We start from the raw sequence: 15,036 nt of genomic DNA on the forward strand, positions 1-15,036 counted from the left end.
CTGGCTAAAGCAATGTCTTCATAAAGGCCCATTTCATGTGAACTTGTTTCTTTCTTTTTTTAAATTAAATCTGGCAGACAACCTTAATAATCATGGCTTTTACACTTTGACCAGGTGGCTAAATTTACTAGGTTAGCTAGCTACCCTGAATCATCAAGAATTGATTCAGAAAACAATCAGAAGAGATTATTCATTTCATTTTGATTGGAACATGTCAGAATAAAATAGCCAAGTAAAGCAGCTAGCTAGGTTAGGTAGGTAACCACTCAAAGTAGCTAACCTTAGCTAGATATTGGTCGTAATGCACTCTTAACTAGTTACACTAGCTAGCAGCTGTGATAAACAAATATTGACAATCGTAGATTTTAGATTCCTTAAAGCAACTATTCTATATTTTGATGACATCTTTGCATGTTCTGGGTCTTCATTTTTACATATGCAGAGCACTAGTGCAGTGAGGAACAAGGTGCATCAAAAATTCTGGTTGTTTAACTTGCCAAGGTTTTAGGATTTGACTTTTAATACAAGCAAAAATTTTGATGCGGAAGAAAGAGGCATGTCTTGCTTTGGAGAGGCAAATTCTTGCTCTTTTAGAAGTATTTCTTGTATATTATTGGTATTACAGCTTTTTTGATGTACAGCAATGACAAAGACCTATTAATGAATAACCAGCTAGAATTTGCTTTAAAATGTGATTGGCTTTGAATAAGAGCACCTGCCAAATGCTGTAAAGGTTAAGATGTTCTTGGAATGTATCCTGGACACTGATGTAAACTGTCTAAAATGTATCGGGATATTCTGCTTTGTTCAGTATTGAAGTGTCTGCAAATTGTTTTTAACTTATTAGCTGTCCAAAAAAATAAACAAAAATAAAAAATGGAAAAACATACTGCAGCATGTAGGAACATCTTTAATGGGTATGTTAGTATTTATTCCAGATCTGAATCCACATATTTAACCAAGCATGGATAACTGTACAAAGGAAAGCATTGCAGAACAGACTGAAAACTGTCAAAATATACCAACGTTCAGGCAAGCTGGCGGAAGAGAAACTGTCACATACAGTGATACAGTGAACCAGTGGATGATGCCAGAAAGAGTTAGGCAACTGGATTTTAAAAAGTCTACAAAAATGAATGTAAAACTTCACATTTGAAGCTTTGAAAAGCTAATACGATTGAAGACAGCTCCATATGGTACGGTTTTGATCATCACGGACTAAAATAAACCTAATTTTAAAACCGAACCTAAAATAAACCTAAGTTATCAGGAGACATTTTCTGTTTAGAGAGAAAAAAGTGCCTCTTTTGAATAAATAAGATTAAATTAGATAGAAAAGGGACTCATTGTATACACCAAAAATTGAATAATTAAACATTTGAATGCAAAGAGAGAAAAAAGTGAAGGTGTCGTAATAAATCCTCACTGGCTGCACAGATCAGGATTCTCAGAACTGGGGCGAGAACGTTTTGGGTGCAGCCCTACACCTGTAAGTGCACCACGGTCTGCTCCTTTTGTGAAGTACAGCCTTGGAATACGTTCACTGCGTGTGCTCCTGATATCTACATGCACAACAGCCTAACGTGGTCTGAGCAAGGTGGGTCACGCGTATGTAAGTGCATCATACAAGGATGTTGTAAGGAATCGTCAGGACACAGGTAAGTGTGGATCCAAATGCAAGAGTTTATTTTCAGTACAGGCAGGAAGGACTTGTGAGGCAAAATAGAAGGGTAGTCATAAACAGGAGTGGAATGGTGAAGGGGAGAGTCAAGGGCAGTCCAAGTCCAAACCAGAAGGTAGAATCCGAGGTTGTGTAAGGGGCTAAGAGTGAGGTGGTGTTTAGGGGGAAAGCAACAGAAACAAGAAACGCTCGGTATGCATGAGAATGCAATACTTCGCGAGGATACTATGGGAAAAGGGAGGTTATAAAAGAAACTAAAATGAGAGACTGGTGTAATTAATCAGTAATCAGGCGACAGTGATCTACGTTTGGGCAGAGAAAGGCTAGTGGGTAGGACTGACGCCGTTACAGATATACAAAAAGATTAGCGCTTGTATGCCTCGGTTGTGGTTCTCTTCAAAACTGTACTATTACTGAACCAATTATATCTTAAATGACATTTTATAGCATTACTAACTGTGTTGTGAAGTGTCCTGGTGAATTTCTGCCTAAATCAATGCTCATTACATATCTGAAAGTAAGACGATGAGTTTCTGAATTTCTTTGGCTCGCAGCATGCTGTCTAGTTTTAAGGATCTTTTGGTCTACTTCACTTTGTCTCGCAGGTCCTATTTATTTTCTCGTTAATAATAAAAACCTTCATTTAAAAACTGCATTTTGTGTTTTAATATTGGACAAAGATAACAAGTAAATTTGTTTAATGATCTGAAACATTTGTCACAAGTGGCATGAAGCAGGCCAAATGACATGAGGCCTGTTTCCATAATACAATGCTTTGAAATTAATGCAGCATTACAGCATTGGGAAAACCAACCACAACAACTGACCATAATCACCAAGACCACATGGGAGACTATTGAAATTATAACCTGAGCAATAAGGGAGACTCTTGAAATTATAACCTGAACAATAAGGGGGACTCTTAATTAAAACATGTTGACAAATGGCAACTAAAATATTTAAACTATTCAAAGATGCTCCAGACAAAATGTCCGGTTTTTCCATGAGCTAACAAAAGTATTTAATGTGCATTAAATTACATCACAGGATCTCACAGTAATGTTTACGTAAACATCTTTACATTACATTTACAGTACTGGGCAGATGCTCTTATAGTGACTGATACATATTTATCAGTATGACAGCATGTGTGCTCTCTGAGGATCAAATCTTAGTGTACCTGCTCTACCAGTTGAGCTTCAGGAGAGCTAATGTGATTACATTTTTAATCATGCATGACCGAACATACACTGATCTTTGACCCCTGAATGGGACAGAGAAAGGCAGTGCGGATACGTTTGTCTGTGTGTAAAAGAGAACGAAATAATTTATCATCTCTCAGACTCTCACGGTTATTATTGGGAGATCACCTCTGCTCTTCATCTGAGTGGTTTAGTCCATTCATATTAACTCCTCTGTTGTCATGGTTACTGTTCCATTCACTGTACTTCCTTTCTAGAGCTCCGGGATTTTTTTCCTCAGCTGCACAATCACCAGCACTGCTGCCACAAGCCCCGCCCCCGTCAGAGCCAGGAGCACCGTCAACACCGTCACTGTGGAGCTCTGATTGGGACGTGGCTGGACTTCTGCAACAGACACAGACATAAAAATGGTCAGAAATTATGAACAACTCTTTAAACAGTACAGAGTTATAATCATATGTGTATGTACCAGAGTGGTCACTGTGATGGGATTGAGAGGGATTGTGGGACAAGGGCAGTTCAGCTCCAGTTCCTTACAAAAAGATCTCAACAGCATCACTGCACAAGATCTTAACAAGTAGGTACGCATAATGTTTCACCAGTTACCATAGTAACCACTTCTACAGATTTGTGTGTGTTCTCTGGTGAGCTCAGCACCTCCCACCTGGATATCAGTATCCAATCAAATTCAATCAGGAAGTAACTAGTACAGTGATGGAGAACTGTTTAGAAATCAAACTAAAACAAATCTGGATCTTGTAGAGAGATATTGTTGTAAATGTAGAATAGCAACATACTGAGAGTTCAAAGTGAATGAACCAGTGGCGAGAATGAGCTACACAAAGGGGGGGGGGGGGTGTGTGTGTATACAACAACAACAACCACCCTGATCACCACCTGTGCTCCGTCATAACTATGATCACTGCTGAAGCTCCAGTGTCATATTAACACACAGCATAATTACTGCACCATCACTGACTACATTTACATATTAACACACAGCATAATTACTAGAGTAAACAGTGGTATTGAGGGTGAAGTATTTGTTGATTTATTGAGGGTCGTATGTAGAGGGATTGAGCTTCAGGAGCAGACAAGGCCAAACTAAAAAAAAAAAAAAAAAACCATAAGACACACTAGAAATAAAAAATTATTATTTAGTTGGTTACATTTATTTAGCGCCTTTCTCAAACTCAAGGACGCTTTACAGACAGAAATCACTCACAAACAGATGAGAAGCAGCAGCCAATTTACACACAGTGTTCTCTCTATCAGAAACTACAGACCCCTGGGGGACTGAACAGGTGTAGGAGAAGGGGAGGAGGTTTAGACCAGGACAGAGCACCAACCATCACTGGACGGACACGGACACGGACACGGACACACACACACACACACACACACAAACAAACAGTTTTAGAGTATCCAGTCATCCTAACCTCCATGTTTTTGGGAGGACCCCAGAGGAAACCCACACAGACAACACGGAAACTCCACCCAGGGAGGGACTCAAAGGCTGAGAGGCAAACATGCCAACCACTGCTGCCCAAAACAACCAACTGTCTCAACTGAACACAAACCAAATTAAGCACAATAACCCTCCCTAACTTCCAAAAACTAACAGAAGTAAAGAACTGAGCAAATAAAAAAGGTGTCAAACTCCAAACTTCCCAACTACGATTCACGCAAGACTACTACAATACACTATACACAGAATAATATTTACAACAGTGAACACATCCAGAAAGAGGTGATGCGATAACTGAGAATGATTTAACAAGCAGAGGCCCAAAACCACAACAAATACTCACTGAACAAACATAAATGTAACAAATGTAAACAAACACAAATAACCCTACCCATAACACAAACAAGGCTGTAACACCTTCAAACACAAACAATTCAAATTTTCTGACTCATCACTCAATATCTCATGATTGTTTTGGTATGAGTAAGCAGGAATCACACCAAGTGCCGTAAAACATCAGTGGCTGTCCATGTGAGTGTCCATGTGAGAATTCACCACAAAGAGTCCAGTGAAAATCAACCAGGTCCACATGCTTTATTGGAGATATGCTTAGATAAACAGGACCTCAACTCTAGGCAACATTACAATCACAGTAACCACACTTACCTTCCACAGTAACTGTGTATGTCTGAATAATCTCTTCATTCTTAATGTCTCTGATGCTGTAAACACCACTATCAGATGGAGCTGTTCCTCTCAGCTCAACAGTAGAGATTAGTGACACTCTCTGAGTGTATTCAGGTTCACACTTCAGTGAGTGTCCAGCCACTGTGCAGATCTGTCCACTAGAGGAAGCAGCTGCACCTGTGCTGTTATAAATCAACTCCACTGACTCTGATATGAGCAAATCCAGCACCAGAGGTTCACCAGGGTTAATCTGAACTGAAGAATTCCAGGCTGTGGAAAAGAATTAGAAACTTGAATGCAATATACAACTGATTTGACCATGTAACCTCAGAACTACAAATCTGATATAAACATTTAAACATTCTACAAGCTCCTTCTGTGTTTCCCCCACATATCTAATGTTTGTGAAGTTTTCTGTTCTACTTTATTTACCCCAGATAAATCAAGTTCTATCTGTCTACATTAATAATGGTTTAGTAACAATAGCTAGATAATCCACGAGGATACTTACCCTCTATCTGTAGACTCACATCACAGATGTCTTTACCATTACAAGCGCAGGTGTACCAGGTCCTCTTAGTGTAATCAACATCAGTGATGGTGAGGGAGAGATCTCCCTTCAGGTACTGATCATGGGACATGTGAAATCCCTCCTCTGACTGGCAGGATGTCTGGTTACATTGAGCCAGAATGTCAAGTTGTTTAAAGGACACAGTCCATGTGAGCAGACCAGAACACATCTGAGTGCAGGGGAGAGTAGCAGCATCATGAAGATTCACCTTTACTGAAGGAAAAAAGCCTTAAAGACACATTAAGAAAAGAGAGTTTAAAACGTTACAGTGGTGCTTGAAAGTTTGTGAACCGTTTAGAAGTTTCTATATTTCTGCAAATATTTGAACTAAAACTTCATCAGATTGTCAAACAAGTCCTGAAATTAGATAAAGAGAAACAAATGAGACCAAATATTAGACTGTAATTTATTTAGAGAGGAAAACGACCCAATATTACATATCAAGGCAATAAATATCAACTTGTAAACAATATTTATTATTTAGAATGTTATTTATTTTATCTGTCATATCCATGCATGATACAGCGCAAGTATCTATATATAATATATAATTATACATATATAAAATACATCCCACACTAAATAATCCCCTACACAATTGAACCACAGTGGCTTTTAATGAAAAAATATTAGATTGGTATTGATATCAGGCGACAATCAAATGCAAGACATCAGTATCAGATCAATAGAGAAAAACTGGTATCGTGCTCTCTCTATAAATACAGTAAAACTAAAAATAATCAACCCATTCACTCAGGCTACTTAAATATGCTTGGTTACTCAAAGATGCATTTCTAAGTAAGAGCAGAACTGACTGATACTGCTCATTAGTACGGCTGCAGGGACATCTGTGCCTTCTATGTCTGTGTCTACATGACCATTCTGGTGATCTTTTAATTAAAGGGTTCTGAAATGCAAGTCTATTAGCAAAATGACAGGAAATCTGTCCAATGAAATTTAATAATTTTATGTTTCTCATTCTGTGGGTGGGCCATTAGCAACCTATCCCTTCTCAGTGTTCTGAAAAAAAGGTTATGACATTATTAGTAAAGTATCACTGTGTTCATGTTACCTTAGCCAGCTGACTAAGAATGGGGTATATGAGTGAGACAGACACTGTAGTTATACAGTAGGTACAAGGAGCCGAGCATCCACAGTGAGTTATACAGTACAGTTCTCATGAATAGCAGCAATGCAGTAAACTTGTTTATCCATTTAAATGTTATAAAAATGGATGGCATCGTTTACGCTGTGCAGCGCAAAATGAATTATTAAAAACAACCATCAGAATGTATTAATTAATTTAATAATAATTTTATTAAATATAAAGAAGATTAAATAAAGATAAAGGTCAAGCAGGTACAATAGTCCGGTTAACACACCAAAGTCAAGGATGAAATTCTGATGACCTGAGAGAACCTGTTCTATCCACTTACCAGCTATGACTGTCAGCAGCTGTAACAGCAGAACACAGTGACACCTGCTCAGCATGTCTGAGGAGACAGGAGAACCCAGTCAGTACTGTACAGAGGAGACAGGAGAACCCAGTCAGTACTGTACAGAGGAGACAGGAGAACCCAGTCAGTACTGTACAGAGGAGACAGGAGAACCCAGTCAGTACTGTACAGAGGAGACAGGAGAACCCAGTCAGTACTGTACAGAGGAGACAGGAGAACCCAGTCAGTACTGTACAGAGGAGACAGGAGAACCCAGTCAGTACTGTACAGAGGAGACAGGAGAACCCAGTCAGTACTGTACAGAGGAGACAGGAGAACCCAGTCAGTACTGTACAGAGGAGACAGGAGAACCCAGTCAGTACTGTACAGAGGAGACAGGAGAACCCAGTCAGTACTGTACAGGTAGGAGCAGCTGAGTAAATCTCAGAGTGATCACTATTAGGAAAAAAGTCGCTTATTTACAGTACCCTGATTATACCACCTGCCATAAAAGAAACGGGACTAAAGCACCATCTATCTCACAGTAGAAACGGGACTAAACCCCACTACACCTCAGCAGCACAGTAATCCTCCTTTACCAGAGGGGGTTAGTCCAGGGTCCAGAACATCACAGTCCTGCCTGCCTGTACGTTGTGTCACTTTAGTTCCCTTATTCCCAGCAGTCATGCTGTGTTTGATATTTCTGGCAACATTAAACTACTAATCAGACGGGACTCATTTTCCAGTCGTATACGTAAAGCAACTTTACCACAAGACCTCTAGAGTGTATGACAGACTCGCACACAGGATCAGAAACCTCGGGATAAATTACAGACATGTCAGTGGCTACTGGATTTACGTATTACCATCTCACAAAAATAACCACGTGTGATGCGTAGCTTTCGTTGAAAGAAACCACAGAATATTTTTCACACATCTGCACAGAATTCTGTTATTTAATGAAACCACTTATAATAATAATGACTTGGGTTTGAATATTAGCAGGTTACATACGTGTAGGGGAATTTACTTAAAACTTCTGAGAAGTCATTTGCCTCCTCGAGCACTTCCGTGATTGGAGATAAAAGCGCCCAAACTCTGATACGTGAACCCTGGATATTCACCCGGGATTTAAAAACCCCTGAGATTACAGCAAACAACCGTTTATAGCAGGAAAAAGGTGCAAGAATTCTTGCTGACGCTGCAGTAGGTAAAATGACTGACATGGCGAGAGTAAAATCACTGAGGAACGAGGGAAATGATTACATCACCGCACCTCGCCATGTCAAATGAATCCTGTCTGAATATTCTTAACACATATGAGGTTCTGAACCCCGGTTCTGGGGACCCACCGCCCTGCACAGTTTTCCATCTGATCCAGCTCATGAAAGACTTGATGACCCAGAAAACCTGAAACTGTCTGCCAGCGGGTGCACTGTTACCAGCCTTATATGTCATGACAAACACGGAAATAAACCTGAAACAGTTTTTCTTTGGGCTGATAAGATGTTCCTGGCAACATGCAGAATCAATTAGTCTGTAATGCACCTATAAAACAGGAGTACTGTAAGGGTCAGTAATTTGCGGACTGTCCCCTTAAGTTACGTTTACGTAAAAGGCGTGTGCACGTAGCCCACGCGAAAGAGCTGGTTTTGTACTGTGCGTGACGGACGTTGCTGGACCCAGATCTTCATTTATCGTTATTTACTTATTTAGTAACGCGTTATGAGCTGTGGATGTTTTTACAACTCATGTATGAGCTGTCTACAATACTCCAGGAGCGAGCCTGTGTCACGTGGTGAATAAACCAGCAAGTTTACTACTAAACTGAGTGATTCTGGTCCGCATCTCCTCCACGTGCTTCACAGGCTTCTCTCTACCAGTTCCAAAGATCTGCTCATCTGGGTTGGAGCATAATTTAAACAGGACTAACTCCAAGCGTTACAGTATGTACTAAAGTAGACAGTTACTGTAGGTGCAAGGCAGGTGTTCTTAATAAAGTGACCGGTTAGTTTATGTAGAAACATTCGCACTTTTGGTCAATATAGCACGTGGATGTTCACAAGCGTTTGTGTTATAACTCGTTGGTGCACAAGTGGAGAATGAAGCGTCTGAGACACACGGGGCTGGTTGTTCCGATACTCACAAGTCCATGATTCATGGAGAGGAGCCGAAGCGCCACAACAAGCAGCTACTCGCGTCTCCTCTCAGCTTCTCACACAAGCGCGATAATGTTTGTTAAGACTCTGGTCTGGTGCAGGAGCTAAAGTCCCTAAATGAACACATGAACCCGTTCAACAGTCCGCGAGAACAATCAGAGTTCTTAGCAGACATGCAAACTTTAAAACAGCTGCACTAAATATTACATATTAACTTATTATCTATGCAGTTGGCTAGTTGCGTTCATAAATCAGACTTTCTGGCAGCTAGCGCGCATATTTGGACGGTAATCAGAAGTACATCGACATATAAACACTTTTAAACTCACCGCTAAATGTCGAACTTGAACCTGAACCTTGGCGCGTGATTCAAACATGAAACACGCTCGCGCTTCATTCGTTCTACAATGATCACGTGACCACAGAGCCGGAAATGGGAAAAAGCGTTCTGAAGTTTGAACACTTAACTTTTGCCGTCAAATAAGGTAGAATATTTTATAAGAACGCTATTATAATAATTATTTATAATTCTTTAATTTATAAAGTCATAAATTGATGGCAGTTTAATGATAAGCTGTTCACAATTTAGAACTTAAATTTAAAATATATAAAATAGTTTTGCTCTTAAATATGACTTAGTAAGATGTGTTCTGGGTGCATTCTAAATGTATTCTGAATATATTACTGTTTTATGTATTGTAATAGAATACATCACATTATTCAGCCATCAAAGTATCCTGCCCTGGATGTATGTACCCACATCAGCAATGAGATTTTGAAGACATGCACACGTTTTAAAAGCTGGAAATAAATAAATAGATAACTAACCAACTACCTAAACAAATAAAGATCTGTCAACCAGATGCACAAAGCACTTTGAAGTTTTGGCCACCAGATGCCGCTATTGTGTACTGTGTCATGAAGCTGTGAGTAATGAACTTTTTTGTTTGGTACAGTTAGGAAAAAGGGTCAGTGCGTTTGCTATCACTACTTAACACAAACGTTTGTGAACATCCACGTACTACGTTGCTGTATTGACCAATTTTTGTTGAGCGTTTATTTGCTAATTTCCGTAATTATTCAATTGGTTGATTTGCAACTGAAGCCTCTGAGGGTAAGAGAAATATTAATATTGGTATTTTTTTCGCGTTGAGTTTTTTCCGCCGCTTGTGGTGACGTTAATAGGTGACTGCATTAATCGGTCATACTTATGTTGAATCGGTTTTCGTTGTTTGTGATTTGCTTCTGTTATTTCGCGATTGCTTTCTTTTGTGCAGGGATATACGTTTTTGTTTTTTTTTAAATTAAGTGTCATTTGTTGTATTTACTAATCTGTGAATCATTCGGGTCATTAATCATGAGAGGGTTTAAAAGGATTTATTACTATCAACATAGTACTAGACACATTTCTGGAGGCACCGCGCTAATTTGCATTGATCTAACACGAAATTTCTGAGATGTGCTCCCTCTGAATGATTTCATTAGGGCGCCTTTAGGCAGAGGTTACACGCGGGTTTAATTTTTGAAACATTTTGAATCAAGTTTCAGGTTGAAAGGCGACATCTGTAACGGTGAGTTTAAGATTTTTTATATAGATGTACTTCTGATTACCGTCCAGATATGCGCGCTAGCTGTCAGAAAGTGATTTATGAACATAACGGCTCAGCAATATAGGACGGAAAAAGTATCCATCTGCATAGATAATAAATTAATATGTAATATTTAGTGAAGCTGCCAGGAACGGCAAGGGTGATGCTTTCTATAAGGTAACAGTTCATATAAAATATTAATAGATACACTTGATCATCTTACTGAACTGGGCGGCTGAACCTGAGCTTACGCGCAATCGGCGACCTGCCTCCAAACGTCTCTCCGTGTCTGTGTCTCCGCCTCGGCCGCTGTACTCGAACAGAAAGCTGAAGTCAAACTCGGGTTCCCATTTCGGGTCGGCGTGGCTTAGACTGCGTGGATACGGCTGCCTATCCTCTGCTCGGAGAGGAACAGGGGCGCTCGCATCCTGCGCAGTCACACCGCACCTCTTAACTTTCACGTGAAAAAACAAATAAACCGCACACACATTTATCCGCAAGCATACATGCTTGCCTGAGTTGAAACGGATTGGCCTGCCACTTGTGTGTCTTGGTGAATTGTAGGTTGAAAGAACCATAAAGAGAAAGATAAGGGTTTGGAGGAGAAAAAAATTTGACATTTCAAGTTCCAACATCTCTAGCGGTGAGTTTAAAAGTGTTTATATGTCGATGTACTTCTGATTACCGTCCAAATATGCGCGCTAGCTGCCAGAAAGTCTGATTTATGAACGCAACTAGGCAACTGCATAGATAATAAATTAATATGTAATGTTTAGTGCAGCTGTTTTAAAGTTTGCATGTCTGCTAAGAACTCTGGTTGTTCTCGCGGACTGTTGAACGGGTTCATGTGTTCATTTAGGGACTTTAGCTCGTGCACTGAGCGATAGTAGCTGTGCGCTTTGTTCCCTCCGCGTGCTGTTCTGCCTTCTTATGCTGCAGTTCAGTAGATGGACTGTGTGTCTCCTGCGTGCAGTTACCTCAGTAAATGCGTTTGGTAGGAGATAATGTCCATGTGGCGTACAAACCTTTATTGCTATTAAATAATAATAATAATAATAATAATAATAATATTCAAAAGCACTGTCGCACTCTGTGATTAGCCAGTGGGTTTCACTGCCTCTATTTTTTATCACACATTTTTCTCCACAATAATATTTGCGAGGTCGTTAGATAAATATCCCAAGTACGAATGTTGCTACATAAACTCACCGGTCACTTTATTAAGAACACCTGCCTTGCACCTACAGTAACTGTCTACTTTAGTACATACTGTAACACTTGGAGTTAGTCCTGTTTAAATTATGCTCCAACCCAGATGAGCAGATCTTTGGAACTGGTAGAGAGAAGCCTGTGAAGCACGTGGGGGAGATGCGGAGCAGAATCATTCAGTTTAGTAGTAAACTTGCTGGTTTATTCACCAGGTGACACAGGCTCGCTCCTGGAGTATTGTAGACAGCTCAAACATGAGTTGTAAAAACATCCACAGCTCATAACGCGTTTCTAAAGAAGTAAATAACGATAAATGAAGAGCTGGGTCCGGCAACGTCCGTCACGCACAGTACAAAACCAACTCTTCCGCGTGGCCTACGTGCACACGCCTTTTACGTAAACGTAACTTAAGGGGACAGTCCGCAAATTACTGACCGTTACAATACTCCTGTTTTATAGGTGCATTACAGACTAATTGATTCTGCATGTTGCCAGGAACAGTTTATCAGCCCAAAGAAAAACTGTTTCGGGTTTATTTCCGTGTTTGTCATGAATATTTAAGGCTGGTAACAGTGCATCCACTGGCGGACAGCTTCAGGTTTTCTGGATCATCAAGTCTTTCATGAGCTGGATCAGATGGGAAACTGTGCAGGGCGGTGCGTCCCCAGAACCAAGGTTCAGAACCTCATGTGTTAAAACCTTTCGGACAGGATTCATTTGACATGGCGAGGTGTGGTAATGTAATTATTTTCCTCGTTCCTCAGTGATTTTACTCTCGCCATGTCCGTCATTTTACCTACTGCAGTGTCAGTAATAATTATTGCGCCTTTTTCCTGCTCTAAATGGCTGTTTGCTGTAATCTCGGGTTTTTAATCCCGGGCGATTATCCAGGGTTCACATATCTGAGTTTGGGCGCTTTTTTCTCCAATCTCGGAAGTGCTCGAATAGGCAAATGACTTCTCAGAGGTTTTAAGTAAATTCCCCTACACATATGTAACCTGCTAATGTTCAAACCCAAGTCATTACTATAAGTGGTTTCATTAAATAACAGAATTCTGTGCAGATGTGTGAAAAATATTTAGTGGTTGCGACCAACGAAGGCTATGTATCACACGTGGATGTTTTAGTGAGACAGTAATACGTAAATCCAGTAGCCACTGACATGTCTGTAATTTAGCCTGAAGTTTCTGATCCTGTGTGAGTCTGTCATACACTCCAGAGGTCTTGTGGTAAAGTTGCTATACGTACATATGACTGGAAAATTAGTCCCGTCTGATTAGTATTTTAATGTTGCCAGAAATATTAATCACAGCATGACTGCTGGGAATAAGGGAGCTGAACAGTGACACAACGTACTGGCAGACAGGACTGTGATGTTCTGGACCCTGGATTAACCCCCTCTGGTAAAGGAGGATTACTGTGCTGCTGAGGTGTAGTGGGGTTTAGTCCTGTTTATTTTATGCCAGGTGCTGTAATCAGGGTACGGTAAATAAGTGACTTTTTTCCTAATAGTGATCACTCTGCTCCTACCTGTACAGTACTGACTGGGGTTGTCCTGTCTCCTCTGTACAGTACTGACTGGGTCCTCCTGTCTCCTCTGTACAGTACTGACTGGGTTCTCCTGTCTCCTCTCTACAGTACTCACTGGGTTCTCTTTTGTCTCCTCAGTCATGCTGTCCTGCAGCAGGTGTCACTGTGTTCTGCTGTTACAGCTGCTGACAGTCATAGCTGGTAAGTGGACAGAACAGGTTCCCTCAGGTCATCAGAATTTCATCCATGACTTTGGTGTTTTAACCAGATTATTGTACCTGCTTGACCTTTATCTTTATTTAATCTTCTTTATATTTAATAAAATTATTATTAAATTAAGTAATAAATTCTGATGGTTGTTTTTAATAATTCATTTTGCGCTGCACAGCATAAACAATATTATCCATTTTTTTAACATTTAAAAGGATTGTAAACATATTTATTGCATTGCTGCTATTCATGAGAACTGTACTGTATAACTCACTGTGGATGCTCAGCTCGTCGTACCTACTGTATAACTACAGTGTCTGTCTCACTCATAGACCCCATTCATAGTCAGCTGGCTAAGGTAGCATGAACACAGTGATCCTTTACTAATAATGTCGTAACCTTTTTTTCAGAACACTGAGAAGGGATAGGTTGCTAATGGCCCGCCCCCAGAGTGACAAAATTAATCAATTTCATTGGACAGATTTCCTGTCACTTTGCTAATAGACTTGCATTTCAGAACCATTTAATTAAAAGCTCACCAGAATGGTCATGTAGACACAGACATAGAAGGCACAGATGTCCCTGCAGTCGTACGAATGAGCAGTATCAGTCAGTTCTGCTCTTACATAGAAATGCATATTTGAGTAACCAAGAATATTTAAGTAGTCTGAGTGAATGGTTGATTATTTTTAGTTTTACTGTATTTATAGAGAGAGCATGATACCAGTTTTTCTCTACTGATCTGATACTGATGTCTTGCATTTGATTGTCGCCTGATGTAAATACCAATCTGATATTTTTTCATTAAAAGCCACTGTGGTTCAGTTGTGTAGGGGATTATTTAGTGTGGGATGTATTTTATATATGTATAATTATATATTATATATAGATACTTGCGCTGTAACATGCATGGATATGACAGATAAAATAAATAACATTCTAAATAATAAATATTGTTTACAAGTTGATATTTATTGCCTTGATATGAAACATTTTCCTCTATAAATAAATGACAGTATTATTTTGTTTCATTTGTTTGATTTGTTTCTCTTTATCTACTTTCAGGACCTTTTTGACAATCTGATGAAGTTTTAGTTCATATATATGTAGAAATATAGAAACTTCTAAAGAGTTCCTAAACTTTCAAGCACCACTGTAACGTTTTATACTCTCTTTTCTTAATGTGTCTTTCAGGTTCTTTTCCTTCAGTAAAGGTGAATCTTCATGATGATGCTACTCTCCCCTGCACTCAGACATGTTCTGGTCTGGTCACATGGACTTTATATGATAAACC

At 39.7% G+C, this 15,036-nt stretch overlaps 1 protein-coding gene and 1 long non-coding RNA gene across 6 annotated transcripts; one reads left to right on the forward strand and one right to left on the reverse strand.

The window, feature by feature from the left end:
• Positions 1-742: 742 nt before the first annotated feature.
• On the reverse strand, positions 743-9,594 carry LOC145657225 (uncharacterized). Of its 5 annotated transcripts, none has more exons than XM_081711705.1 (6): positions 9,534-9,594; positions 9,192-9,317; positions 7,046-7,102; positions 5,550-5,822; positions 5,018-5,308; positions 743-3,267 (listed from the first exon to the last, which is right to left on the reverse strand). In XM_081711705.1, exons 3-6 carry the CDS (start codon positions 7,098-7,100, stop codon positions 3,137-3,139), a joined length of 750 nt encoding a protein of 249 aa, XP_081567831.1. In that variant the 5' UTR covers positions 7,101-7,102; positions 9,192-9,317; positions 9,534-9,594; the 3' UTR covers positions 743-3,136. The 5 variants fall into 5 exon arrangements, with proteins under 5 accessions (XP_081567831.1, XP_081567829.1, XP_081567830.1 ...); XM_081711703.1 differs by having other exon boundaries at positions 5,550-5,837; XM_081711704.1 differs by lacking the exon at positions 9,192-9,317 and having other exon boundaries at positions 5,550-5,837; positions 9,534-9,593.
• A 252-nt stretch (positions 9,595-9,846) lies between these two features.
• Positions 9,847-15,027, forward strand: LOC145657273 (uncharacterized). The gene is made up of 3 exons (XR_014122980.1): positions 9,847-10,318; positions 13,671-13,733; positions 14,937-15,027. It is a non-coding gene; the product is annotated as an uncharacterized LOC145657273 (long non-coding RNA).
• Positions 15,028-15,036: the final 9 nt, after the last annotated feature.

The sequence above is a fragment of the Electrophorus electricus genome, chromosome 1 (assembly GCF_041902795.1).
Source record: "Electrophorus electricus isolate QZ-2024a chromosome 1, ASM4190279v1, whole genome shotgun sequence".
NCBI lineage: Eukaryota > Metazoa > Chordata > Actinopteri > Gymnotiformes > Gymnotidae > Electrophorus > Electrophorus electricus.

Coding starts and splice junctions, on each gene's coding strand:
- LOC145657225 (XM_081711702.1), bottom strand. CDS start 8,503: ATGACATATAAGGCTGGTAACAGTGCACCCGCTGGCAGACAGTTTCAG. Junction 7,103..8,397: donor ATGGAAAACTGTGCAGGGCG/GTGGGTCCCCAG, acceptor CTGTCTCCTCAG/ACATGCTGAGCAGGTGTCAC. Junction 3,268..5,017: donor ATACACAGTTACTGTGGAAG/GTAAGTGTGGTT, acceptor TGTCTGTTGCAG/AAGTCCAGCCACGTCCCAAT.